The 27,790-nt window shown below is 40.8% G+C and overlaps 1 protein-coding gene across 15 annotated transcripts in view; it reads right to left on the bottom strand.

Annotated features, from left to right (window-relative positions):
• Positions 1–27,790, bottom strand: part of TACC2 (transforming acidic coiled-coil containing protein 2) — a 222,898-nt gene that overhangs the window by 44,166 nt on the left and 150,942 nt on the right. For 6 of the 15 annotated variants that reach the window (XM_089683244.1, XM_089683247.1, XM_089683245.1 and 3 more), the window contains 5 exons: positions 19,639–19,805; positions 12,760–13,942; positions 8,008–8,043; positions 2,520–2,595; positions 305–512 (listed from right to left, as the gene is read on the bottom strand). In XM_089683244.1, the coding sequence (XP_089539370.1) occupies positions 305–512; positions 2,520–2,595; positions 8,008–8,043; positions 12,760–13,942; positions 19,639–19,805 (1,670 nt within the window). The remainder of the gene's footprint in view (positions 1–304; positions 513–2,519; positions 2,596–8,007; positions 8,044–12,759; positions 13,943–19,638; positions 19,806–27,790) is intronic. The other 9 variants (XM_089683250.1, XM_089683257.1, XM_089683254.1 and 6 more) reach the window with 5 other exon arrangements.

The raw sequence follows: 27,790 nt of genomic DNA, 5'->3' as shown, positions 1-27,790 counted from the left end.
CATACATACCAATGAGAATGCATATTTGATTTAGGGATAGACCAAATAAGCTCACACATGACTGATTGGCCATTTAGTCAACAATTGCTATGGTAAAGGGTTGTACTTTACATTTGTCTAAGTTTTTATATATTACACAATGTATATACATTATTTACAAGTAACACGGAGTCTGACAAGACTAGCTATAAAAGTTATTGTCTGTTTTACATGCACTTTGTTGGATGTAAAACAGCAAAGAGGTTTTCAAGTCAATCATGTGATATGTAGCAATACGTGTAGGGAAATCTGTACAGAGCAGTACCATCTGTGGAAGAATGAAACTGATTCTCATTGACAAAGCTGGTCAGGTCAGATGGTTGGGGATAGTCTTGTTTGTCTGGTTCCAAATCCACTGCCATGCAGGTCCACTTCTGGCTACCAACAGAAGAGGCTAGCTTCTCCTCATCAGTGGCGTGATCTTCAGAGGCTATCACAGGGAGGGTGTCTGACTTGGAGAGTACTGTCAGCTCCTACAAGGAGATTCAAGAGTAAAGTAGAACACATTGGCTGCAATATACTATAACTTCCCTTTTCAAACAAGTCCAATGCTGCACTTCAGAGCAATGTAATAATAAACTTTATAAACATCCAACGCCTGTTTTGCTATGCCTGTACAGAGTGTATATACAATAATTTTTTGTTACTGTCTGAGCTCCCCCATTGAAGGATATTTCTCCTCAACGCCTGTTCTGCCAAACATGGAGGAAATTGATGGAAATCTCCCCAAAGGGCGCAGACTGCAAATAATCTCCTAAAAGTGGTTCTAACCTATTCTCCCACTCTACAACAAGAGGTTCTTTTAGTGTGGAGATCTGCTATCACTTCCTATCCAGAAAACCCACAGGAAATGAGGAAAAATCTCCCTTATGCAGGCCATACATGGGTCAAATTCTGAACAAATTTTCGTGGAAAATCGGAAATTTCGTGCATTTTGTAATCCGATTGTGCCACCATTGATTTCAAAATTCGACCAACCAAACCTTTAATTTCACATGTTGCTACAGAAAATAATTTTCAAGACCAAGAATTTTCTTTTCATTCCAAGTCACAGCTCATGCTCATTTCTTTTTCAGTTACATTTCTTGTGCGTTTCTCCCAACATTGATTAGAAATTTGTTTGTTTTTCAAAAAATTTCCAGCATGACCAATCACTCAAATTCGATGGTCGCTCGAAAATCAGGCATTACTGTGGCCCACTAATTATGCGAAAATTGAATGAAAAGTCTTAGAAAAGATTTTCTAAAGAAAATTATTTTGGAATTTAACCCATGTATGGCTGGCTTTAGGCTAGATTCACACCTGTACTAGTGATTGCCATTGTTGGACCACACCTGTTCCTGCAGCCAGAACCACCTGCACAGAAAAATGTGCTGTCGCTCAGCACATACGTGGGGGGTGACACTAATCCTAATGACACACCCATACACTGAAAACCTAATGCACTTGCGGTTTCCATAAATATGAATGTGTTTTCAAAAATGGTGCAGAGACCTTTTCCTTGCATTTTTTGGGAGGCACAACAGGCCATTCAAATGAATAAGCTGCTGTGCCCGCACAAGAGGCGGCTCGCAGAGCCATACAAGTGTGAACCTAGCCTAAAGGGGAGACAGACAGCCAATAAACCTAGCAGAGCTTCTAAGCCTTCTATACTCTACCCTGAAATTGTAAAATAATGTAGCTGACGTATGCTTTGCAATGTCTGACATATACTATGAGAAATAATCAAAATGTAATGGTTACTGTGGAGGTTTCATACAGTAAATGGATAATAGTAAATGTCAGCCATTCTTTATAATCACTTAGTGATCAAGAAAATCTTCATGGCCTCCAACAAAGGAGTTGCTTTATTAAAGGCAAATTTCCCCCAGCCCCCCTCAGTCAATACTGTATAAATTCACTTTGAACACAATCATGTAAACGAAAAATAATAATACTTTAAACATTCACTCGCGGGTTTTTTTTCCATATATGATTATTCATTCTCTTTCAATGTGGCTTTGAATTTGCTAGGAAAATTGTCTAATCAGTTCTCTAGTACAGCCCTTTCCCACCTTGCACGTCTTAGCTCTCTCCTCTTCTGGGAATGTCTAATTACTGTCTGTGCTGACCTTGCTCCTCTGCCCCTCCCCTCACTACCCTACAAAACCTTTCATGTGGCTCCTGAGGGAGGCACCTAGGAGAATACTATAGAGTTTAATTGAAATGACAGCTCTGAGTCTGCTCACCTGACATCACATCTGAGATGACAGTGTCCAGCAACAATCTTAAACATGTTGGATGCCTATGCAAGTGCAAGGGAGGTTTTTACAGGTAAAAAACATGCCTAAAATACATTGCACATATAATCATATTGAAAGTTTGTTGAAATGAATGGTCTGGTGACAGGGTCTCTTTAACCTTTAAATAATATATTGAAATAATTTATAATAGAGAACACATAGAATGCACAGTGTAAACTACTGAAAAACATCACTCACTTGACTCATACAAACCTCAGAGCCATTTTCAGTAACCGGGGAGCGTTTTGGTGACTTCTTCACCCTAAATGTGTCACTGAAAAAGAACAGAAAGCATGTCAGTACAACAAAATGATATTCGCAGTGTGAAATGTATGATGTCACAAGTTATTTTGCATATCTACTTGTAACGACTTCACAAAATAACATGCAGTTTCATTATAGCCTTTAGCTACAATGTGATGGCATCTGGACAAAGCAGGGTGGTAATCTGCATGTAGCTCAGGTTCCATGCCAGAAATCTATGTATTTTCTAGAACAGGGGGTCTCCAATCTTTCAAAAAGGGCCAGTTTACTGTCCTTCAGACATTTAGGGGGACCAGTAGGAGTAGAAAATGGCTCCACGTCAATGAACATAACTAATGCCTGCTCATTGGTATTAGTGGGAGAAATAGTGCCCCATCACTGGTATCAATAGGAGGAATAGGGCCCCATTACTGTTGTCTCTGAAAGGCAGAGTCCAAATCGCTGGTGCCAGTTTGAGGCATAATGCCTCTTATCAGTGGGAGAAATAGTGCCACATCGTGCCAGTGGAAAGAATTATGCCCCATTGTTGTTGTCAGTGGGAAGAAGAGTACCCCATCGTTGTCAGTGTTGACGAATACTGACTGGTATCAATGGGAGAAATAGTGCCCCAAGGGCCACATAATGGCAAACAAATGTGGCCCTTGGGCCTCAGTTCGGAGACCACTGTTCTAGATTTACGTTCAGACAAAATGCCATGGATATTGCATTTACCTGGTTACACTAAGAAATAAAATGAAAACTGGCATACATTCAGAACTGCTTTCTCCTAGTTTAGACATTCCTTTATATGTCCAGTATGATTAACAAAATAAAATCAGGAAGGAAGGCACTGGCCATAGAAAACAGCCTTCCTGTTTTGTGTTCTTGGTGCATGTTAGATAATAAAAGATAGCAGCGGATTAGTTGCTCTACTACTAATGTACACTACTTTGTATATTCTGTGAATATACACTACTGTGTATATTCTTAAAGCCCATTTCAACCCTCTACATCTATAACTGTAATGTAGTCAGGTTGCACATACAGCAAAAACTGTGCTGCTCTTTTCCTTTTTACAGTAATTTATATTCTACTCTAATTTTCAGCTGCTAAGTATGCAGCAAGAATAAAGAATACACTGTGGTGCAGCACAGAAGAGAGTTGGACCGCTGCTGTGAAAGCAGCAAACTTGCTCTCCAGCAGTCCGACACAACCCCTTAGGCTCCATGCACACGGGGCGTTTTAATAACGCTGGTAAAGTTATCTGTGTAAAGTCACGTTAAAAACGTGAGTTTTTCAGCATTTTGTAGTGTTTTGTATTAGCATTTAGTGGCGTTTTGACGTTTTTTTTTTTCGTTTTTTTACAGTTTTCTTTAGCAAAAATAAAAATTTTTTTTAGTTAAAAAAAGGTCCAAAAACGATGGTGTGTCATGATTTACCATGTTTTTCAGCATTTGAAAGTTTTTACAGCTAAAAAACTCCTCTAGAAACCCACTACTTCTGGGGTTTTTATCCAGCCAGAAAACGCCCCTGCCAAAAAACGCTGATTACAGTCTATGCGTGCATGGACACAGGATAACATGCTGGGGGGTTTACTAGCTGTAAGAAAAAAAACATCAAAAGTCAAAAACAGCCGCTGTAAAAACGTCATGAGGACTTAAACACTGCTTTAATCAACCCTATTTTAACCCTTACTACAGTACTTACGAGATAAAAAAGTCAAATAGCAGCATATTTATAATATACATGCAACCTGACCTCAATACAGTTATAAATCAATCCGTTGATTATATGATTTGATGCATATGTCCTGGAATCGTGATCTTTGATAACTTGTAACAAATCTAAACTACTGGTTATATTACCCTCAGTGATATTGTAATGGTTGTATCTCATGAATTTTTTTTACCAGAATCTTGTTCTGAATTGATAGTCAAAATTCTTCTACTGTAAATGTATTTCATTGTTTTTTTTCTTTGAAATACCTTAATAAAAATTGATTATACAAAAAAATAAATAAATAAATAATTTGGACTTTAAAGCAAAACTTCAATTGTAATAAAAAATGTTTTAAAAATATTCACGTTGTGCCCACTATTGTCATCGACAGAAACTCTTTTTTTACTGCCAATTCTCTTTATGTTGAATGATGGTAAAGAGTTATTAAATCCTCTTCCTGTGAGCCCAGGCTTTCATGAACATACCCCTTTTGGGGTGCATCACCATGTCATCCTGGGCTCATGGTACAATGATTGCAGTATTAAGGATTGACCAGCGCTGCAAGAGTAAGAGGAAGTAGACTGGAGGACCTCATGTGGTTGACCAGAAGACCAAAGTAGAAAAAAGTATGTATGAATGGAAAAAAGGACAAAAAAAAACAGGTTTTGGGGAAGCAGGCATTTAAAAAAAAAAGGAGCATGGGTAGAGCACAGGTTCACTTTAAAGTCCAGGTCCAGCTTTGTTGATAGATTTGGACAATGGTGGGCAAGGTGCTGCCCCAATGGGGAGATAACCCCTCACTTCCTGTGTGGTTACTAGTACACAAAAATAAAGGAATCTCTCCAAAGGGGGCACATACCAGGAGACCAAAGTAGAAAAAAGTATGTATGAACGGAAAAAAAAACAAGTTTGGGGGAAGCAGGCATTTAAAAAAAAAGGAGCATGGGTAGAGCACAGGTTTACTTTAAAGTCCAGGTCCAGCTTTGTTGATAGATTTGGACAATGGTGGGCAAGGTGCTGCCCCAATGGGGAGATAACCCCTCACTTCCTGTGTGGTTACTAGTACACAAAAATAAAGGAATCTCTCCAAAGGGGGCACATACCAGGAGACCAAAGTAGAAAAAAGTATGTATGAACGGAAAAAAAAACAAGTTTGGGGGAAGCAGGCATTTAAAAAAAAAGGAGCATGGGTAGAGCACAGGTTTACTTTAAAGTCCAGGTCCAGCTTTGTTGATAGATTTGGATAATGGTGGGCAAGGTGTATGATGCTGCCCCAATGGGGAGATAACCCTTCACTTTCTGTGCGGCTACTGGCACACAAAAATAGAGGAATCTCTCCAAAGGGGGCACATACAGCAATATAAAGCTCTTATATAATAGAATGGTGAAGAGATAGATCTGTCTGTGTCTCCATTAATGCGTTTTACTTTCTGTGGAGTCACCAGGATAAAAAGTTAGTGAAAAAAATGTCCCCAGTGACAACACAGACATGCAATAAAAATCTTGCATGATTTCTAACCATTCCCTACTTTATTAAAAAATCTTTGAATGGAGCTTGGCTTTTACATCTACATGCACATATGTATCTTACATTTAACTAATGAATGAACACTGATCCAGAGTCCACAGATACTGAATGTTTGTTTTCATTTTCAGTTAGCCAGTAAATGAATATCACATCCATTACATTTTTGTCTGTCTCTCCAGCTGAAAACACAGAACATAATTAGCTGCTGGTTGAAGCCAATAAATCATGGCTCCTAAATGGGTCGGACCGTTAGTTGATTGATTTTAACCCAACACATACATCCCATCTGCTGGATAGTGCATGTTAGATGATCAGCCCATAGATTCTTGTGTAGAGAAACTGTAGGGGTGATTTACTGAAACTGGAGAGTGCAAAATCTGGTGCAGCTCTCCACAGAAACCAATCAATTTCCAGGTTTTATTGCCAAAGCTTAATTGAACAAGCTGAAGTTAGAAGCTGATTGGCTACCATGCACAGCTGCACCAGATTTTGCACTCTCCAGTTTAAGTAAATCAACCCCACTATCTAGTTATTACTAGAGTACAGCAGCAGGCAATAATTGTGATCTATGGGTTTCAGAAACAACAGCAATCAGATAGGATTGTTCTCTTCCCAAAAACAGATCAACACTTGAATACATGAAAATAATTATAAAGATTATATAATATACCACACTGCCTGTCCATAGGTGACACCATTGCATCTCCATGGATACAGTACAGTCAGTGATTGCTATCACCTTAGGACAAAAAAACTAACGCAGACACCACCATCTGAGGCTCCATGCACACTGGGCATTTTAATACCGCTGGTAACGTTAGCTGTGTAAAGTCACGTTAAAAACATGAGTTTTTCAGCATTTTTTACCATTTTTGTATTAGCGTTTAGCCGCGTTTTTTAGACTTTTTTTTACCAAAGTCCAAAAAAGTCTATGTGTGAATGGATACATAGGATAACATGCTGTGGAGTTTACTGGCTGTAGAAAAAACCCATCAAAAGCCGAAAACAGCCGCTGTAAAAACGTCCAGTGTGCATGAGGACTAAAGATTGGTAAGCTGCACTGTTTTAAAATGGTATTCTTGGGTTTACATATACATTACGCCACCTAAATGGGAAAATGCCTTAAAGTATAACTAAAGGCAAAACTTTTTTTTTAGTTTTGGATGGAGTGGAGATGGAGTAGAATGCCTGTCAGGATTGTATTGCAGTCTGTGTCCATGTTAAGGAGATTCATTCTCTCTGTTTGTCCTATGTACCATTATTGTTGAAAATTAAAACAAAATAAAATCCCAAATTATGGGTTGTCCCTAGAAAAGTAATAGAGGGGAAATGTTCCAATGGGAAACTCGTTCTAGTGACCTGGGGGTCCCCAATAAATTCCCTTAATTTGCAGGAATTTGCTCCCACTTCCTGTTTGGCTATGGGACAGGAAGTAAAGGGAAATTTCTGAAATGGGGCACAGACGGCAAAAAAAAAAAAAATCTGATAGAGGTTATATCCCTCCCATGCTCTATCCCAAGGATGTCAAACTGGCGGCCCTCCAGCTGTTGAGAAACTACAAGTCCCATCATGCTTCCGCCTTTGGGAGTAATGCTTGTAATAGTCAATCTTCCAATGCCTCATGGGATTTGTAGTTTGGCAACAGCTGGAGGGCCACCAGTTTGACACCTGTGCTCTATCCAAAATGAAAAAAAAAAGGTTTGCCTATAGTTCTACTTTAATGTGGCACTAGGGATTATTTATACATCAAAGTGTGCATACAATGAGGAGCAAAAGTATCACATATTCACCTTGCCACTTGAGTCTGTATTGGGCATTCAGAGCAACCACCCTGCCACTGAGGTTGCTATATGCCTCAATAGGTGACCACTGGCACTATTGTACTGATAGTTGCCCAGATGCTACAATGCTTCTGCTACATATTTTATATTGGTTTCCCAATAATACATATAAAGCAGCCACCACATAAGAACACACAGCAATATACAGTCCGTGAACAATCACATATTTACAAATGTTCCACCACATACAGCCACATACTGCCAAGTGTGATGCAGCATAACATGCCACAACTGGCACAGGAGACAATGGGATATATATCAAGGGAAGGAGACATGACCACAAACATGCACGGTGAAGAAGGAGCAAGGAGTGAAACACAGAGAAAAGGAATGTAGCTGAAGAGAAGTTACTTACAAGAGAGAACAGACAGACACGACATCTTCAACCATCCTAAAGACACAGAGACAAAGAGACAGACAGAAGGCTGTGTACGCAGTGTAATAAACATTCAATGTGGCGCCCCTGGAGTTGTGTACATATAAACAGGGGCAGACTGACCATTTGGAAACTCGGGCACTGCCGAGGGCCCGGGGTCAGTAGGGGGCCCCATGAGATGCCACTGGTACCTTTTTCATAGGCTTTCTCAGTTTGGGCAAGGACACAGGGGCCCCATGATCCCCTATTGCCCAGGGGCCCCATGAGTTGTCAGTCCGCCCCTGCATACAAACACATATTAACAGGAAGGAACTGCTCCAAAAAAGCTAAAGCAAATCCTCCCACATTAGCCTATCTGCTTAAATTTTAACTTTTGCTATCTACTTACATTTTAACTGGGTTGATGAATAATATATATCTAGGGAATTTATAAATGCTTTGTAGGCATACAGAGCATAAAAGCATCACAATCTTTTTCTTGTACTCCCATGCAGGAGAATGGGAGAAGCCAAGAAAACACTGCAAGCCAATCAGGACTTTATTTCAACACACAGTACTGTCAGTCTATCACAGGCGACATACTAACAGGAGATCAGAATGAGCAGAGTGATGACTTCATCAAAGTGTTGATGCTTCCTCTTTGCCCAATCGGCAGGCTCTAGGTGAGTCGGTGGCCAAAATGCACTGCTCCAAGCAGAACTTCGGGCAGATTTTATAGACAAGGATTACAGCTGAATTCCAGGTATAGAGATTTTTTCATAGCTACATTCATGCAGTTTAGACCAATTTAAGTATGCATGGGCCAACCTGGCTGATCCCTGTAGAAGCTGGAAATCACTGCAGCAGTCACAGTGATTGCTGATAGCTCCGGGGTCCCACACCAAGTAGCTGCCTGCTACTTAGTGAACACAGGCAGTCACTCATTTGGCACGAGTGCCATTCAGAGATCACTTTGCATTCCCCCAACGAAAGGGGCGAGGTAGAGAGAAGGGGCGGTAATGTCACAATCTCCACCTTGCACCAGAAAATTCCTGTCCATCTAAATCTTTAAAATTATTTATTTAAAATAAACTTAACATATTTTGTAATCCAGTTTATTAAAGAGCAGCACTGAACTTCTGGTAAAATGAGCTGGTGATCAGCAGATATCCCAAATGTATTATAACAGAGATAAAGTAAGAAAGCATTTTCATCTATCTCTGGATGAACCAGGAGGGCTCCCAAGCCGGCTTCCCATCTCTATAGTCCCGGAGAGGCTGTCTTGGCTAGACTCTTGCACTTTGTGGCTACGACTTTAATGAATCATAAGATGGCACACAACTGGAAATAAATACTAAAACTAGCCATACACTGATAGAATTTTGTTCTAAAATGTTAGTTTTCAGAATGTTCATGCAATTTTCCAGACTGTGGGGTCAAATTGGCAATTTGTTTTCAACTGCACAGAAATGTACTAGTTTGAGGCCTGCTTCAATCTGTAGTCAGCCCCTGCTTGCTATAAACACAAATAGGCATTCCTAAGATTACTCTTCCTTTAAATAGAATGTTTTAGTGGCTAACTAATCAAGACAGTTAGATCATTTTTATTGCTGGTTTTTCTTGTCTGAAAATAAAAGATAATTAATACCTCTCTATGTTACTATGTAACCGACTTTTCATAATAAAAGAGCAGCATGCCTTTTGCATTACTTAAATCGGCTGTTGGTAAGATGGTCCTGTAATATGAATGTCATGGTGGCGCCATGTCAGAAAAATATATAATATTTTCATCAAGTGGAGCACCAGTCTCAGGATCCTAAAGCTGAGCTCCAGCCTGATCTTTAGTCCTGCACAGGCTCCTGTGCTGCACTGAAATGACTTACTATGATTTCACTGCACACTGTGAGCTTCTGAGAAGCAGGTCAGATAGATCATCTTAACTCATTTACTCCCCGGCATGGCTTGTCCTTGGCCCTCCCCATTCATTCATTGCATTTCAGTTCTTTCAATTATCGAGGCCCAGCATGTGGCCATTATCTAAGCCATTTCTAGGCCAATGCAGATTGTTTATGAATGCTCACTAATCCAGAATGACACCCACCCATCAAGACATTTTGATATTTTCATAATTTCTCCCAGAGGTCAGCCTACTACTTGCATCAGGGCTAAGGAATCAAAAGACAGGGTGTAGTGATGTTTTCAGGAAGATATGTATATTGCATTACTTAGAGAAGCACAGAGACCCAGTGATGACGTCACAGAGTCTAAAATAAGGTATATAATACAAAAAATAATTTTTAAAATCTCATTAGCATGTTAATGGGGTTAGGGGGGTGAGGAGCTGAAAAATATAAGCAGACTGAACGTCACTATATTCTCTACACATATTTGTATCTCCTAAAATTGCAGGAATCTGCTTTGTGAACAGTTAAACACCCTCCTCCCCTGAAATTAGGATATTGGTTTTAACTCACCTGACTGGTGACTACAGAAAACAACAACTGCTTCTTTAGTTTCCTCTCCTTCCCTATCCTGATTATTGGGCAATAGAGGAGCAGAAAGCCCAATGCTGAGGTCATCCCTCTGCTCTTGTCTGTGTATGCATGTCACTAGTTTTGCTCTTTACAGTCTACTTATGTTAATGTATAGCTCATCAAAAATTGGCTTTTTCATGCAGCCACATAAAGTACAAAAATGAGTGTTGTAGAAAAACTATACAGCTGTAAAATACAGTCAATACGGCAGGGGTTTATTTGTATCCTGCTACTTAAAAAGTTATGTATTATATTGCCTGTGGAATTGACAAGCACTGTATTAAAGAAAAGTACAAAGCTTTGTTTTATGTATCTAAACCCAGATTATTTATACTATCCTGTCTCTGCAGACCAGGGAATTAACCTACAGTACTCTTTGGCACAAAATAAGACAGTGCCCTCTGATAGTCTATCTTATAGGAAATCCATGTGCTTAAAATAAAATGTTTCTCCCAAGGCAAAACATGATTTCAATTAGCTCTAACTAAACTTGATTTTGAAATGTTTACATTAAGATTTTTCTAGTTCCTGTATTACTGAGAGTGAATAAGAATGTAAAGAATACAAGACAGGAAAAGAAAACCTTTCGCTGTGTTTTCTCTATACAGAACAATGCTGCATTTTGCTGGAGTAGAATGATCAGGCTGCATTGGATCTGATCTTGGTCCATTTCACTGCTACCCTCTATGAGAGGAATGTGTTCACTTCTCCCAAGATTGTCACAAAGTATCATTGCCAGGGGCATGACACACACGATGTAAGTTTAGACTCCTTTCACATGGGCGGACTGATCAGGTCCACTTGTCCGTTTTTCATGAGGACCCAATCGGACCATCCTTTGCCCTCTATGGAGAGGTGGGTGTAAACAGACATGTGTCTGCTTACACCTGCCTGCATCCGATCAGATCCTATCCGCTAAAGACAGACAGATAGGGATCCATTTCCCATCCGTCCAGCGGATCTGATCGGATTACAGTCTTCTATGGGTGGTCAGGCGGTCCTTTTACATCTGACCACCCATAGAAGACAGAAGCCTATGTCATTGTCCACTCTCCATAGGCAGAGCAGACATGGACCTACCATCCATCTGTTCAGCAGGGTTCAGCAGACACGCTAAGCAGGCAGATCCCACTGGCGGAGTCCACCATGGTAAAAGGGGCCTTAATGATTAACAAGTATGGTTAGTGATGTAAAACCTGGCACCAATGGATGAAACAAGCATCTCTGGCCAACATCTTAAATATGCACAATTCAACCTTAGAATCTAAAGAAATTATAAAAACATAAATCATTCTACATAAGTTGTACCTGTCTATCTGCAGTCTTCTCTTCTCTCCGTTCAAAGTATCAGATTTGTAAAGATTGTCTGAGAGTTCAGAAAAATGGGGGCAGAGAGCTGAAATTACACACTGTAGAGCTCAGTGAGGAGAGCTCTAAGAACTGATTGGAGTGAAGACACACACACACACACACACAGCTCAAAGGAATTTGAGGTATGAAGAGCATGTAACTCACTCTTCTCCTTTCTAACACAAGTGTGACTTATTAATGTGGCATAGCTGCCAATACAACCTAACCCCACCACCGTAATCTTCCAGTGTGGCAGGGCTTAGAGCTGACAGACCTGTGACAGGTACTCATCACAGGTGCCAACTAAGACCTCCCTTCTCATCCCCCTCCTCCATTCTCCAAGCTGTACTATAGCTTCTATGGATACAACATGACCTATGAATGTCCTTCATTCATAAGTCACTTTTTTATCATGGAAGCTATAGTTCAGCTACTATGAATAGAAGAGTGCATTTGAAGGGTCCCTTGGCTCTAATAACCTCTGCCACACTGGATGATTACGGTGCGGGGTAGGGAAGGGATCATAGGAAGATTTCAGCTAATGCTAGAGTCAGCAGCACATCCTATGGACTGCAAGTAATGTCCCTTGTGCTGGTTTTTGTTTTTTTTTTATTGGCGACTAAACGTAGGCTTTAATTACAACAGACAAAATAATATTACTGGACAATATGATTTGAATGGAACATTCTGGAAAAAAACTGTAGATTTAGGATAATGTACAACAGAGCTTAAAACCAGGGCATTTCACAATCTTTAAAACCAGGGACTGTCCTTAAAAATAAGGAACAGTTTGGCAATTGCCACTGCTGACAAAGTAGACATACTGTATATATGTGTATAACATTTCTAGAGAACAGACGTGACTTACGTTTTTAACGGAGTCTTCTTCTTCTTGGCTGGTTTATTGCTCTCCCCATTCTGTTCGGCATCGTTTGTTGGAATCTCAAAGGAAGCTGGTATTTTTGCAGGCGACTCTGATCTCTGAACAATGGGTTTGCACGGTTCAGGTGATTCTTGAGTAGTGTGTGGTGGATCCTGTATTTTCATATTGGAAGAGAAGGGATTAAAGTTGGGATCATCCCATTGGTCCATGTTATATGTATATGATCCTTTACCAATAGGAATTTCATCAGCATCTGTAATGGAACTGGGAGGCCCAGGTGGAGCATCAGGCTTTTCAACTGCCTTTTTAGGTTTAGGTTTTCGTAGAGGCATTTTGCCTGAAGGTTTTTTGCCTTTTCTTACAGGAGGCTGACCCTCCCGTGCCTCCTCAGAATAATCGAACTCCAGCCTCACTGATTGCCCAACCACAGCAGGGCTTTCTGGTACTTCAGGGTCTCCCGGGGCCACCTCAAGTTTTTGGTGGGTAGGCAATGGTGGGGACACTCTTCCTGTTACTTGCACAGGACAAGAATCAATGACAGGGGCACTTGTGACGCTGCTCAGCTGGGGATCCACAGAGGTAGCCTCTAAGGACAAAACAGGCTGTGTTTCCTGCTCTCTTGTTAAAGGCTGCTCTGTATCTGTTGGAGGAGGTGATGGAACAGATTGAATCTGAAGATCTTTCGATTCTTTGGATTCTTCTGCTTCCTGTGGCTCTGCTGACAATGCCTGAATGTCCTTGGCGCTAACAGCCTCTGTCTGTTTTTTAGCACTTGCTGCCTTCTTCTTTAGTGATGCAGGCCTTGCCTTCTTAGTCCTGCGAAGAGTATTGGAGGCACTGTCAGATCCTCCTTGGCCGCTCAACACGTCATCAAGCTGGAAATCAGCAGCCTGCAAGCTAAGTGAGCGGGACAAAGTGTTTCGGTTGGTAGGCACAGAGTCTGTGGATTTGCGACGGGTTTTGCCAGAGGATTCTGAGGATGCTGAAATGACATCCGCCGAGTCATTGGCAACAAAATCCAAGTTGTAAGCACCACTGCTTGCTATGGGTTTGTCTTCATCAAACACTTCAGAAAATGAGTGAGAAGGCTGACGGAATGGAGAATCACAAATGTCCTCAGCAGGTTTCAAGTCAGGAGCTTGTGTCTCCTCCAAACTTTGCTCTGGAGCTGAACAAAGGGAAAACAATACATGTTAGTGGTACATTTCTGCCTTAGATGAGGCTATTCAGTGTTGTGGTCAACAGGTAAGCAAAATGTTTGTTAGTCAAAAGGCTTTTGAATAAATTGAATGGCTGGAATACAAAAAATGCAAATCTGTAGGCACTGAACAATTTTTTTTGGCTTTATGTTCAAACTGCGACAATAAGTACATTTAGAGAAATTGTCTATAATGTGTATTTCCACTTCTGCACTCAAATCTGAGAAAACCCCTCTATATGTTTGTTATGTGTTCCCATTTACAGAGTATACCTAAAAATCATTGAAAAATATTTGTTACCTTTTCAGGTGTTTGGAGCAGCAGTTGAGAAAACTGCAAGCTACTCTGAACAGCTTGCACTGCAATGAAACTCAATCTGTCCCCTCTGAATTACACACTAAAGCGGGCCATACATGGTTCAGCCTTTCCTTTCAGCCAGCACACTGAACAAAAGAACTGAACCGATTCCCCCCATTTACACATCCAAGGTGGATGTGGGAATCATCTTCACTGCACTGTTCTATTCTGACAGCAGGGGGTCTCCCTCACTACCAGAATACACAGATCAGAGCTGCAGCTGCAGATCAAGCAGCTTTTATCCGACACAGCAGTTGAACAGAAGTCGACCGATAGTTCAGTCGACTGGGCACTCTCTCCCAGGGATTGGCTGAGACAGCATAAATATTCAGGCTGCTAATTTGCCTTTGCAAGCTGCTCCAATGATTTCAGAGGAGATAAAAAGAACAAAATTTACCTAATCATCCTAGTAATCAATCCAGGAGGGTGCTACAGCTATGCAAAGGCAAGATATGTCAGCACAAGTCTAACCATTGGAGGACAGGCAGGCTTTTCTCCCAGCACAGCCAGAAAGCTGACCACGTTGGGAAGCATGTGTTTCTAGGCCTAGCGTTGTAAGTTTTTGAAATAGGAAAGCAGAGGGACTGGCAGGATCACCAGGTATTTTGCGCAAAGGAAGAAATACCAAGAAAACAGGATACTTTTTTTTAACACAAATACATGGTGCAACAGGCACGTTTCAGGAATATGATATGTTGGAGTAACATATTCTTTAACTCATATCAGTGGTGACAACTAATGTGACTGCTAGCTGGTAAAGAGTTCATCCTTACCATGGAAAACAGACTCAGATCTATACTGAGTATAAAAATAATAACAGCATATAAATAATTATACATAAACAGTTTGCACACTTAATAACAATGTATGCATACAAGGTGAATATTATACACATTATGAATTAAAAAAAGAATTCCAGGTATGGATATTTTATACATGTTACAATGGTCCAGCTTGGACTAATGTAACTATGCATATACTATACCTGACCGATGCCCCTGGAAGCAGGCATTCAGTGAAATCAAACTGCGACTCCAGTGATCTCCAATTGCTTCTGGTTCCCCAGCTAAGCGACTAGCCTGCTGCACTCTGAACACAGGAGGTCGGCTCAGCAAACATTTCACTAAGAGAAAGCTTTGCATGTTATGAATGAATGCAAAGCATAATTCTTTTTTTAATAAAAAATGTAAACAGTGAACGCAAAAGGAAAAAAGAGGAAGCAGCTGGCACAATGTGGCAAACCCTCCGCTCCCACTATGAAAACATATCAACAAAAGGTGCAGGGCTGATATATAAAAATGAAATACAATGAAATACAATATTATAGTGTAACAAAATGATGAAAAATGACCAATAATAAACGTCCAACATATGAATGGCAAGAACGTTAATGTAATTCACTGTAGTATGTCCCAAAAAACTTGACCAAAAAATAGTCCAAAGAGTGATGTGAACCAGTAGTGACAAGTAATAACTGTGATTTCTGTGACTTCTGTGATACTCCTCCACCACTATGCACTCACCAGAAGTGAAAGGTAAGCCAGCATTGAATGGAAATGACTCCTTGGAACGTATCCACTCACTTCCTACCACCAGTCACCGATCCATCCAAGATGAAGTCACTCCTAAGGGTAGAGCTCACAAACAGAGCCTGGAAACAAAGCAATATAGTGTAGTATATTTATTAAAACCTGCAGCAACCACGTGAGCATAATATGAACCAGCAGTAAAATCACTTACAAAGATGGCCGCCGGACCATCGCATGGGCCTTGGCAGCGTGACGTCAGCACGTAGGCTCCTCCCTGACGCGTTTCATGCAGATGCACGTTCTCAAAGGGACCCTTTGAGAAAGTGCATGTCCACAAAGTGCATCAGGGAGGAGCCTACGTGCTGATGTCACTCTGACATCTTTGTAAGTGATTTTACTGCTGGTTCATATTATGCTCCACGTGGCTACTGCAATTTTTAATAAATATACTACACTATATTGTGCTATTTCCGGGCTCTGTTTGTGAGCTCTGCCCTTAGGAGTGACTTCATCTTGGACGGTGACTGGTGGTAGGAAGTGGGCAGATATGTTCCAAGGAGTAATTTCCATTCAATGCTGGCTTACCTTTTACTTCTGGTGAGTGCATAGTGGTGGAGGAGTATCACAGAAATCACAGTTATTACTGGTCACTACTGGTTCACATCACTCTTTGGACTATTGTTTGGTCAAGTTTTTTGGGACATATTACAGTGAATTACTTTCACGTTCTTGCCATTCATATGTTGGACGTTTATTATTGGTCATTTTTCATCATTTTGTTACAGTATAATATTGTCTGGTAGCATATAATAATTCATTTTATTTGTATATATCAGCTCTGCACCTTTTGTTTCTAATTCTTTTTTTACTTTCTGTTAATTAGCATATAGAGTGTGGCTATGTTTGTTTTTTGATTTTTCAGTGAACATATTTAGATACACATTTGAAAAATCTCATCCTAATATAAATATTATTATCAGAGTCTGACTTTGCTTAAAACCTTGTTTTTCTTGTACATTTTATATACTGTATGTTCAAAGTGGTTGCCATATAAAGCAATACACTAAGCATACACTAGGGCAGCACAGTGGCTAAATGGTTAGCACTTCCGCCTGGCAGCACTAGGGTCGTTGGTTCAAATCCCAGCCATGGCACCACCTGCCTGGAGTTTGTATGTTCTCCCTGTGCATGTGTGGGTTTCCTCTGGGTACTCCAGTTTCCTCCCACACTCCAAAGACATGCTGGTAGGTTAATTGGGTCCTGTCTAAATTGGCCCTAATATGTATATGTATGAATGTAAGGTAGGGACCTTAGATTGTACACCCCTTGAGGGTTAGGGACCGATGTGAATATACAATATATATGTGTAAAGCGCTGCGTAAATTGACGGTGCTATATAAGTACCTGAAATAAATAAATAGTAGAATTTTGTGCAGAGTTTTTCCATTTTAGATTATTTGTTTGATTTTCTGATTATTAGTGGGGGCAAATCAACATTTGTTTTCAACCACAGTGACAAGAAAATTCAAATAAGCAGGATGGAAAAATGTTCTCGAGCCAACCAATTTTTAACAGTGAATGTGGTTTTCATTCAGGAAAGTCTATGCATTCCAAAATCGAATGACATTTGTCTTGTCATCAGATATACTCATGAGATATTTCTATACAAATGTCTGTATGAATATTCATTTGAAAATCTACTAGTGTATGTCCAGCCTAAAGGCTCTGCCTCTTGGTCTTGCCTTGCTGATCCTTACTGAAAGTCTACCATACAGAGTTTGTCTTTTTGAAAACAATAGACTAAGGCTGGATACACCAGTGGGTTGGATGAAAAAAAAACCTAAATTCCCCCATCTACACAATCGGTATGGATGGGGGAATCCCTCTTGCTGAGCTGTTGTATTCTGACTGTGGGGAGACTTCCCCGCCATCAGAATACATCAGAATACACCAGCTATAGCGGCATTGATCGCGAGAAAAATTTCCAACAAGCTGGTTGTACACAAATCAATTAATAGATTAACTTGTGTATAAGCAGCCTGCCCAAACATGGATCGAAATTTGACTGTCCCTGCTGATATGGCTGAATTTTGGTCCATGTATGGCTGGCTTAAAGCTGGCCATGCGTACTTTGAAATACATAATTTCCCCCATCCAAGCTAAGCAGAGGGCAAAGAAAAATGTCACTTACTGGCTACTGTATTCAGTAGCCACTGAAGCAGTTGACTGGATGCAACCACCATTAGGCAACCCGGCTACTCCAACAAATGTTGATTGAAAAAGCAACTTTTGTCTTGGGGGGGTGCTGACAGGGTCAACATTTGAGAAGAGTATGGCCATCTTAACATCTCTAAGCCCCCTGGTAGCCACAGACCACGTTGCACTTTTATACATCAATCATTTTTAATAAAGCTTACACTTGTGGCCTTCTTTACCACCCCTTTTTAAAAGCTGTTCATGTTGAATTGCTTTTTTAAGGCATTTGACAGGTGGCTTAGAGGTGATGATTCCTTCTGGATTCTTGTTTTACTGCCACCCTTGAAAGCCAGCAGCACCACTCTCCAAATAGGTGCATTACACGTGGCTGCAAGGCAGTTGCGGTGTGACCCCATTCACTTGAATGGTTCATATCTGGTGGTGTTACTACCTGCTGAGTGCAAACTGGGGTATCATTTTTACTGAGCCACACCGTGATTGTGGCTGTGTGTATTAACAATGCTCATGGCCATGTTAACTTGTGGCTGGGGGGGTCAGGAGGCAGTAAAACTGTAACTTGAATGCCTCTTTTTACTGCCCCCTCTGTCTGCCCCCTTATAAACAAGGCCTTAGAATAATAAAAAAAATAAACATGATCCACAAATGACATCACTTAATATGCAGAAAATACAAAGTCATAGCAGAATACTAGCATAATAGGATTACTAGCTTGGTTATTGAGTACCAGAGTCGTTTTTTTTGCTAAAACTCAAGTCGTTATAGCAGCACTGCATTGTAAATGGAATATGGTGACGATTCAGGTGATGGTTGATATCTATTTGATGTAGAGGTGGTTGTGATCAGCAAAAGGCACTTTTCACTGTAACTCAAAATAATACTGATTCATGTGAAATTCAAAGTATTATTAAACTCAAAAGTTGGCATTTATTGTATTGCAGCTTACCAATTTTGAGATGTGGTTGGCGCATTAGTTTTCTTTTTTTTACGCTTTCTTTATTCTATTTTCACCTAGTGATCCAGCCAGGCAGTCTGTTGCTTTTCAAAAGAACAAGCCCACTTGCAGATGCATCCATTACAGGGATGAGACAAACCATTTAACACTGACAGGGATGCTTACAATGATCAGTTCTATTTCCAGTATTTATGTAAAAGGAAAAAAACTGTTGCTGTAACTGCTTAAAAGCTGTTAGCTGGAGTTTGGTTTCAATTGTTAGTGCTTTTAGATCTGCTAGTATATCTAACACTTCTCTCCCCCCATATTGACAATGCTGCTGTCCAAAGGTGCCCCCCTGTGCTCCTTCATGCAGCGTGGAGGCACTCTAATACAGAAGGTGTGTTACTGGCCAGATCAAAAGGTGAAAACAGATGGAAAAAAGCCTAAGAAAAAAGAAAACTAATTTGTGGGTTTAATATTGCTTTAATGATAGGTCCACTTAAAAAATGCATCACAAGAAAGTTCAATCTATTATCCTAGCCAAGAATTAAGGTCAATATTTGATTTTCTACCTTTCATTAAAATAAGCAGCAACAATTGCCTATAACTGTGTGTCTAGTATATATACCTGGCTCTTCAGGCTTGGATGGAGGGAGGGGAATTTCCTCAAGTTCCTGGCACTGCTGGGGTTGCTGTTCTTGAACCTCTGGAAGGGCTGGAATAGGGACCGGAGGGGCTGACTTTACTGGTGTGGTGGATTCTGGGGTTTCAAAGGCTTCTTCAGAATCGGAGCTCCTGTACGGAATAAGAAGAATGATTATAAACACCCTGTCTCACTGTCATCCCTTCAGGTGTGCACGCCACAATGCCACGTGTGCACGCCATGTTCATATAGCAGATCTTATATAATGGAAGCAACTCTATGTTACTGCTTGTTTCAGAAATGGGAGCGTGACAGAGGTAACCTGGTATGCTGCTCCAGGCGTGGAGAAAATGATTTAGCATCAACATCGGTGAGGTCATATACAGCAGACGGTCTGAGCAAAACAGGGAACACTCAACTTTGTAATGCAGCGAGGTGAGGTCTACAGAACATAATTATAACCTTGGGGAAAATACAGGTAACAAACAATAGGCGTTTCCCCAAATACTTAGAATTTAAAGGAGAACTCTAGTCAACAGCCAAAATACAGAAACCATTGTGCAATGTAAATATATATATATATATAAACCTGACGATAAATAATCAATAATCAAAAAAATTTGTGAAACATATAGCAGCTGAACACAAAAAACCCTGATACTAGGCAATACACAATAATACATAAAAGTGCAGCACTTAAAAAAGTGACAATCATAAAGAAACAGTGAAAAGTGAATAAAAAATTATAGTCCATCCAAAAATGAAAGAAAAGTCCCAGAGGTTGTGATGAAGCAAAAAAAATCCAAGGACAGCTATTGTGTCACCAACCACTACTACAGAAGGCTTACCAGAAAGGCATGACCCCCTGTTTAAGAGTGGTCAATCGAGCTTTGTTTAAACAATCCAGAAAGCCGGACACTCAAATCCTCCTCCAGATCTCCACATTTGTGGTTTGTCTGTGCTACCCATAGGTGAACACAGACAAACCACACATGTTAAAGGGATCAGGGACAGCACTGCAGCAAGGAGGTTTTCTACTGCGAGTCCAAGCCTCATCCTGAGTGGTTAAGCTAACCCCAGGAGCGGACTGACCATTTGGGCACTCGGGCACTACCCAAGGGCCCAGGGTCAGTAGGGGGCCCCATGAGATACCCCTTGTACCTTTCATAGGCTTTTTTGGGTGTGGTTTGAGTGTGGCAAAGGAGACAGGGGCCCCATGATCCCCTATTGCCCGGGGGCCCCATGAGTTGCCAGTCCGCCCCTGGCTACCCCTATTAAGGTCCATTGTTTGGAAGATCCTCATCTGCTGTTTTGGTGATCTGGAGGAGGATTCCAGTGTCCGGCTTTCTGGATTGTTTAAACAAAGCACGATTGACCACTCTTAATAGGGGGTCATGCCTTTCTGGTAAACCTTCTGTAGTGGTTGGTGACACAACAGCTGTTCTTGGATTTCTTTTGCTTCATCACAACCTCTGACACTCTTTCATTTTTGGATGGACTAGAATTTTTGATTCACTTTACACTGTTTCTTTATGATTGTTTGTCACTTTTTTAAGTGCTGCACTGTTATGTATCATTCTGCAATGTAGTTAGAAATGTAAACCATACCCAACAGAGAGTAGTGGCTCTGGTGATATACTGTAAAAGAAGCTCCCAAGTGCCACGTTCTAATAACTCTAGTATAGATCGACCAAAATGTTCTTGGGAAACATGTTGAGTCACTATGGTTATTGACATCTGATTCATGTTCCCTGACACCCTTACCGGGACACGGTATTTTTGTATGGATCAAGATTTTATGTATCCACGAGATTGGTAACTGCATAGAATGTACCACCTCAATGGGGGTCCTACATTCTTAGCAGATGTTTTTTATGTACTGTTGTGTAATTGTGTACATTCAATAAAGAAAGGATTTTTAATGAATATTGTTGCAGTGCCTCTAAAGTCCAAATTTCTAGCCTTGTTCTTTTGGTCAATCTATACATGCACTGTAGTTAGTTGTACACCAGAGACCCCCCCCAAGATGACTTCTGAGTATTCCAGAACATAAGACCTCCTTGCCCTCCCTGCTAAGGTTTATCGATTTAGAACCTCAACAAAGCTCTAGCACTTTTGGGAGATGAACTTTACCTCTGTAGGCATGAAATCACATCTGCTCTATTTTGCTCAGCCTTTGCTTGATGTTTTTCGATACAGCAGTACTTTATTTAATTCATTATCTTTCACTGCACTTCCAACACCTTAAAGTGGCTCTAAAACCGTAAGGCTTTTTTCACCTTAAAACATTCTATGCATTAAGGTAAAAAACCTTCTGTGCTGACCAGAGGCATCCCTAGGGTTGGTGTCACCCAGAGTGGTAACATTTGGTGACACCCCCTCCGACAATCCCCGCAGAATGGATTGGATCTGCGGATTGAGCATAATGGATCGGACTCCAATCCATTATCCACAATCCGCAGATCCGATCCATCCTGCGGGGATCGTCAGCTTTCTTTTCAACTTACCTTTTCTTGGAGCGGGTCCGGGACAACTGATAGCAGTAGTTCTATCATCGATTGATCGTGCCTGAAACCGGGACATGCGCAGTTGCTTCAGGGAGACATACCTACATGGGAGACACATCTTGCTGATACACCGGTGTCACCCCGCAGAATCGGCCGCATGCAACCTATACGGGGTGACACCGGACCCACTCTAAGAAAAGATAAGTTGTAAAGAAAGCCGACGATCCCCACAGGATGGATCGGATCCATCCTGTAGGGATTGTCGGCTTGCTTTACAACTTACCTTTTTGTGGAGCTGGTCCGGTGTCACTCCATGCGGGTCGGTGTCACCCGGTGCGGACCACACCCCCCGCACCTGCCTCGGGACGCCACTGGTGCTGCTAGATCCCCCCCAGCCCTGTGCTTGTACTTACCTGAGTCTGATCCAATCCCACGATGTGCACGAGAGCAGCGGTTCTCGCCGCTGTCTCCCTCCTCATTGGGTAGATTGATAGCAGCGGAAGCCATTGGCTCCTGCTGGTGTCAATCTAATGATTTGGTGGGGATGGGGACGGGCCACCCGGTCTGTGTCAATAGATGCAGACAGGAAGGCTCAGGAGCGAGCCCGCACAGGTGCCCCCAGGGAAAGCGGCTTTCCATGGGGGCACCCGCTGAAGAGGAGGGGCCTTGAGCGCTTGTGGGGGACCCCAGAAGAAGAGAATCAGGGCTGCTCTGTGAAAAACCATTGCACAGAGCAGGTAAGTATTACATGTTTGTTATTTTAACCACTTGCCCTCCAGAAGATTTACCCCCCTCCCTGACCAGGCCATTATTGGTTATACGATGCTGTGTTACTTTAACTGAGAATTGCGCGGTCATGCAATGCTGTACCCAAACTAAATTTCAGTCATTTTTTCCCACAAATAAGGCTTTCTTTTGGTGGTATTTGATCACCTGTGCGGTTTTTACTTTTTGCGCTATAAACAAAAAAAGACAAACAATTTAAAAAAAAACAATATTTTTTATTTTCTGCTATAAAACATATCCAACAAAAAAAAGTTTTAAATCTAATTTCTTTATAGATTTAGGCCAAAATGTATTCTGCTGTATATTTTTGGTTTAAAAAAATCCCAATAATTGTATATTGATTAGTTTGCGCAAACGTTATAGCATCTACAAACTATGGTACATATACTGGAATTCTTCTTTTTTATACTAGTCATGGCGGCGATCAGCGACTTATAGCGGGACTGCGATATTGCAATGGACATTTTTAGACTTGCACTAACTGACACTTTGTGGGAATCAGTGATACTAATACAGTGATCAGTGCAAAAAATATACACTAATCACTGTACTAATGACTGGTTGGGAAGGGGTTAACATCCAGGGTGATCAAAGGGTTAAGTGTGTGCCTAGCTATGCGCTTGGTGTACACTAGGTGGTGCTTTTACTATGGGAAGTGATGGATTGTGTTCTCAGCTCTGCAGTGATATATGATTCATGACTCCCTCCTGTCACAACAGACCTGTTTCTATGTAAACATGGATACAGCTGTGTTCTTCTTCCCTGACAGACCTGTAGGTGCCTGCAGGTGTAGATTGGTTTGTGCTGTGACATTTCACAGCAGAAGCGATCCTCTGGCAGTACGCTCTCGCCCCCATGCGGTGAAAGTGAAAAATCACACACATATATATATATATATATATACACACACACAGGTGATTTTGCACAGGAATGCTGCCCTGTAGCAGTAAAACTGCTGCAGGGGGGATGTTAAATGGTTAAAAACAAAAAGTAAGCTTTAATGTTACTTTAAGTACTGAACAGATGTTTCTTAAGTCAGCTCAGCAGAGATGCAAAAAAAGAAAAACCTGTAAGTGAACAAAAAACGTGCAAGTGCAAAACACCAACACAAAAAAGTGCACTTAGGGGTGTGCTTTTGTCCACCACCCAAAGGGTAGGACCTCTACCCTGATCCTTTGGGGTGCGTGTGCACACACATGCAGTCATAGTGTGAAATTTACTAAAACAGGAGCACTCAGAATCTGGTGCAGCTGTGCATGGTAGCCAATCAGCTTCTAACTTCAGCTTGTTCAATTAAGCTTTGACAATAAAACCGGGAAGCTGATTGGTTTCTATGCAGATCTGCACCAGATTTTGCACTCTCCAGTTTTAGTAAATCAGCCCCAATGTGTGGTTTGCATGAGCCACCAAAAATTTGTTTTTAAAAATGATACAATAGACCAGTCCAGAGTAAAAACTTTTACAGATGATGGCCAGCAAAATATTACTTCCCAAGATACATATAATTAAACAAAGTATTTTTTGTCATACATTTTATATTATTTTATTACTTTTTTTTTTTTTATATATAGTTTTTGTATAGGTAGGCCCAGGGCAGTTTCCCCTTTTGCCCCCTTATAAATCCGGCACTGCCCTGAAGGTCCTGTCAGGTTGCTTTGCTCCCCCGCTCCTTACAATTGGACTTTTTTTTTCACTTAATGTTTTTAATTTGTGGTGCACAGGGGTACTTCTGTGTTTCCTGTTGGGGTGAGAATTACACCTCCCCCCGTCCGCAGAGCTTCAGGTCCCAAAGGAACCTTGTGGCACATATGCGGGTTTCCTAACCATCAGCGCACAGTCGGGGTTTCCCACGCGCATAGATGGCTATTAGGGATGTTCCAAGTCTTCGCTGTCTTTGCACATGTGAAAGACGTCTCCTGTGCAAACGCCAATATAGTGCCTTACCTAACCGAGAGACTGAAGGTCCACTTTAAAGGTGCGTATTAGAATATCAGCAGTTCAGAAGCAGCTTGGAGATTTTTATTAAACTGACTCCTGAGTAATGTGCAATAACACAAAAACCCAGGGCCTATGCTGCAGTACCCTATAATGTGAATATGAGCCACTGACAGTGTTACTGCTGTATTAACTGTGTATTTATAACAAAACAAAATTTACATAGAAATGAAAGTGTATGTACTTTAGTACTTATCGTCATCTAGTGGCCAAATGCAGTATTTTCTGTTTAAATCAATGAAAACATTCATCTAGCACAGAAAATAATGGCCTCATAGCAATCTTTTTTTTTTTCCCCATTCACACATAATGCATGTTCATGCACTTTCACCGAGCAAATTGCTATACAATTTTTTTAATAAATACACTCCATAATCTTAAATAAGTTTGTTCTTAGTAAATGTATTCAGACCAGCTTTCCAGAGGTTCACCATTAAAGTTAAAGGAGAAGTAGGGCCAAAGCTATTTTGGCTATACTTCTTCTATGGGTCACAGTGACCCTTGACCCCTGTGACCCATTTTCAGCAAACAGTAGGCTAAAGCCTGCTGTTGGCTGACATTACGAAGCCAGTCCAGGCTCTGGAGAGATCCTGACTGATCATCACTCTCTGCTCACCAAAAATTGAGAACTCAGCAATCAGTGGTCTTTGATTGCTCGGTTCTCAGTCTCAGAGGCAGTGGGGAACAGATGCAGCATCCACCTAATGGCCCCAGTAGCTGACGTCACGACGCAACACGGAGTCAGAGTATAAGATAACGGAGGAAGTGTAATATTGCTGTTATGTGGTACATATCTGGTGCAATTTAGCACCAAAAGCATATGAGTGTAATTTTGTATTTATTGTAATAAAGTGTTTAAACGATAAAGCATCATTTCTGCTTATTCCGATTTTTACGGATCGCTGGAGAGGGGAGAAAGAGAAAGTGGACAAGATTTAAAGTCCGTTGTGGGAAGGAGTGCCAACAAGGGAACCTGCATCTTACTTTTAGAGGACACAAGCGTGGTGTGACAAAAACATTGTATAATGTGAGGTCAAAAAGCTCCAGGTGAGAGCACAACTTGGGTGTTGGTGGAGGAACACTGCTATATGTCGTATAAAGATATAGTATTGAAAGATTGGTTACGTCAAGATATATGGAACTTTATATGCTCACTATTGTGCACAAGATTTCCTTGTTATGTGTATATATTAATGATGACTTTTTTGGTAATTGTAAGGTGCTGCACTTATTTGTTTGTTTACTACATGAGGGTGGCAACTCTGCTCTGTGTTCAGGAGCAACGCATCGTTGTGGCCACCCCATCACAGGAAGCTGCAAATGAAGAAGAATTGGGCTCAGTCAGGGAAGGTAAGGAATGCTTTCTATTTTCTTTATGAGACTTGTACATCACATAATAACTGGATTTGGGACTTTTAAACTCCTGTCATACAGGAGCCTTTAGTTGTACTTTAAAGTATAACTAAAAGCAAAACCTTTTTTTCAGTTTTGGATAGAACAGTATTAGAACATCTATTAGGTCTTCATTGGAATCTGTGCCCGTTAGAGAGAATCACCCTCTTTATTTGTCCTGTTTACCATTATCAGTGAAAGTGAAAATAAAGAAACACTTGCATTTTGGGCTGTCCCCAGAAAAGTAATAGAACGGAAATTTTCCAATGAAAACACTAGTTCTTGTGACCTGCGGTCCCCAAGGAATTCCCTTAATTTGCAGGAATTTCTCTCACTTCCTGTTTTGGCTATGAGACAGGAAGTTAGGGTAAATCTCCCCAATGGAATACAGATGGCAAAAAAACAAACTGACAGGGGCTATAGCCCTAGCTTACTCTATCCAAAGTGAAACAAAAAACTCTTACTATAGTTCTACTTTAGGAACCCGTCACCTGCCTGAACCCAAGGGGAAAAAAAATCATATTCTGTCTACTTTAATATCTTCTGCAATTTAAGGGTGTTCTAAAGAGCTCAATACAAGTATGAGATGACTTTAATGCTGTTTACTAGTTAACTCCCAAGTATTCTTTACCAATCACTCCCTATTGTCAGTAGAAAAGGGAGCAGTCTTGGTAAGCTTTGTTCACTAACTTTATTAGTCCATCTGTCAAACTGTTGTAGTGAATAATTAAAACAAGGCCAAGCAGATCTCTCATTGCCTCAAAAAAAGGTTTTGATGTATGGGTAGCAAAAAAGGTGTCTACAGAATTTAAACTGGCAATTATTATTAATGGGCACCATTAAATATGGGAAGATACCACCAGCTGACCAATCTTGGGAGAAAATAAAAATGCAATCCTTTTGCTACTGTCAGGGCTCTACAACACAAAGTATTTTTATGAGAGTTTTGTTCTACTCAAACATAAATTACTTGTCAAGCTAAATGTTGGTGTATGGATAGGCCTTAAGACATGGGTCACATAGTTACATAGTTAGTCTGGCTGAAAAAAAGACAAACGTTTATCCAGTTCAACCATTAAAAAAAAAGAAAAAGTTATAATCCTATACTCACAGTTGATCCAGAGAAAGGCAAAAAAAACAGCAAAGCATGATCCAATTTGCTCTTGCAGGGAAAAAAATTCCTTCCTGATCCCCCGAGAGGCAATCGGATATTCCCTGGATCAACTTTACCTATAAATGTTAGTATCCAGTTATATTCTGTGTATCTAAGAAAGAATCCAGGCAATCCACTGACCTGGCCAGAACCAACTCTTGAGGGAGTCTATTCTACATTTTCACAGCTCTCACTGTGAAGAATCCTTTCCGTGTTTGGAGATTAAATTTATTTTCCTCCAAACGTAAAGAGTGTCCCCTTGTCGTCTGTGATGACCTCAGGGTGGATAACTCTACACCGAGTT

This window comes from Staurois parvus, unplaced genomic scaffold (genome assembly GCF_062004578.1).
Source record: "Staurois parvus isolate SC_StPar_1 unplaced genomic scaffold, SC_StPar_1.0 ptg000303l, whole genome shotgun sequence".
In the NCBI taxonomy this organism is placed as follows: domain Eukaryota; kingdom Metazoa; phylum Chordata; class Amphibia; order Anura; family Ranidae; genus Staurois; species Staurois parvus.
This window is presented reverse-complemented; position numbering and strand designations above follow the sequence as displayed.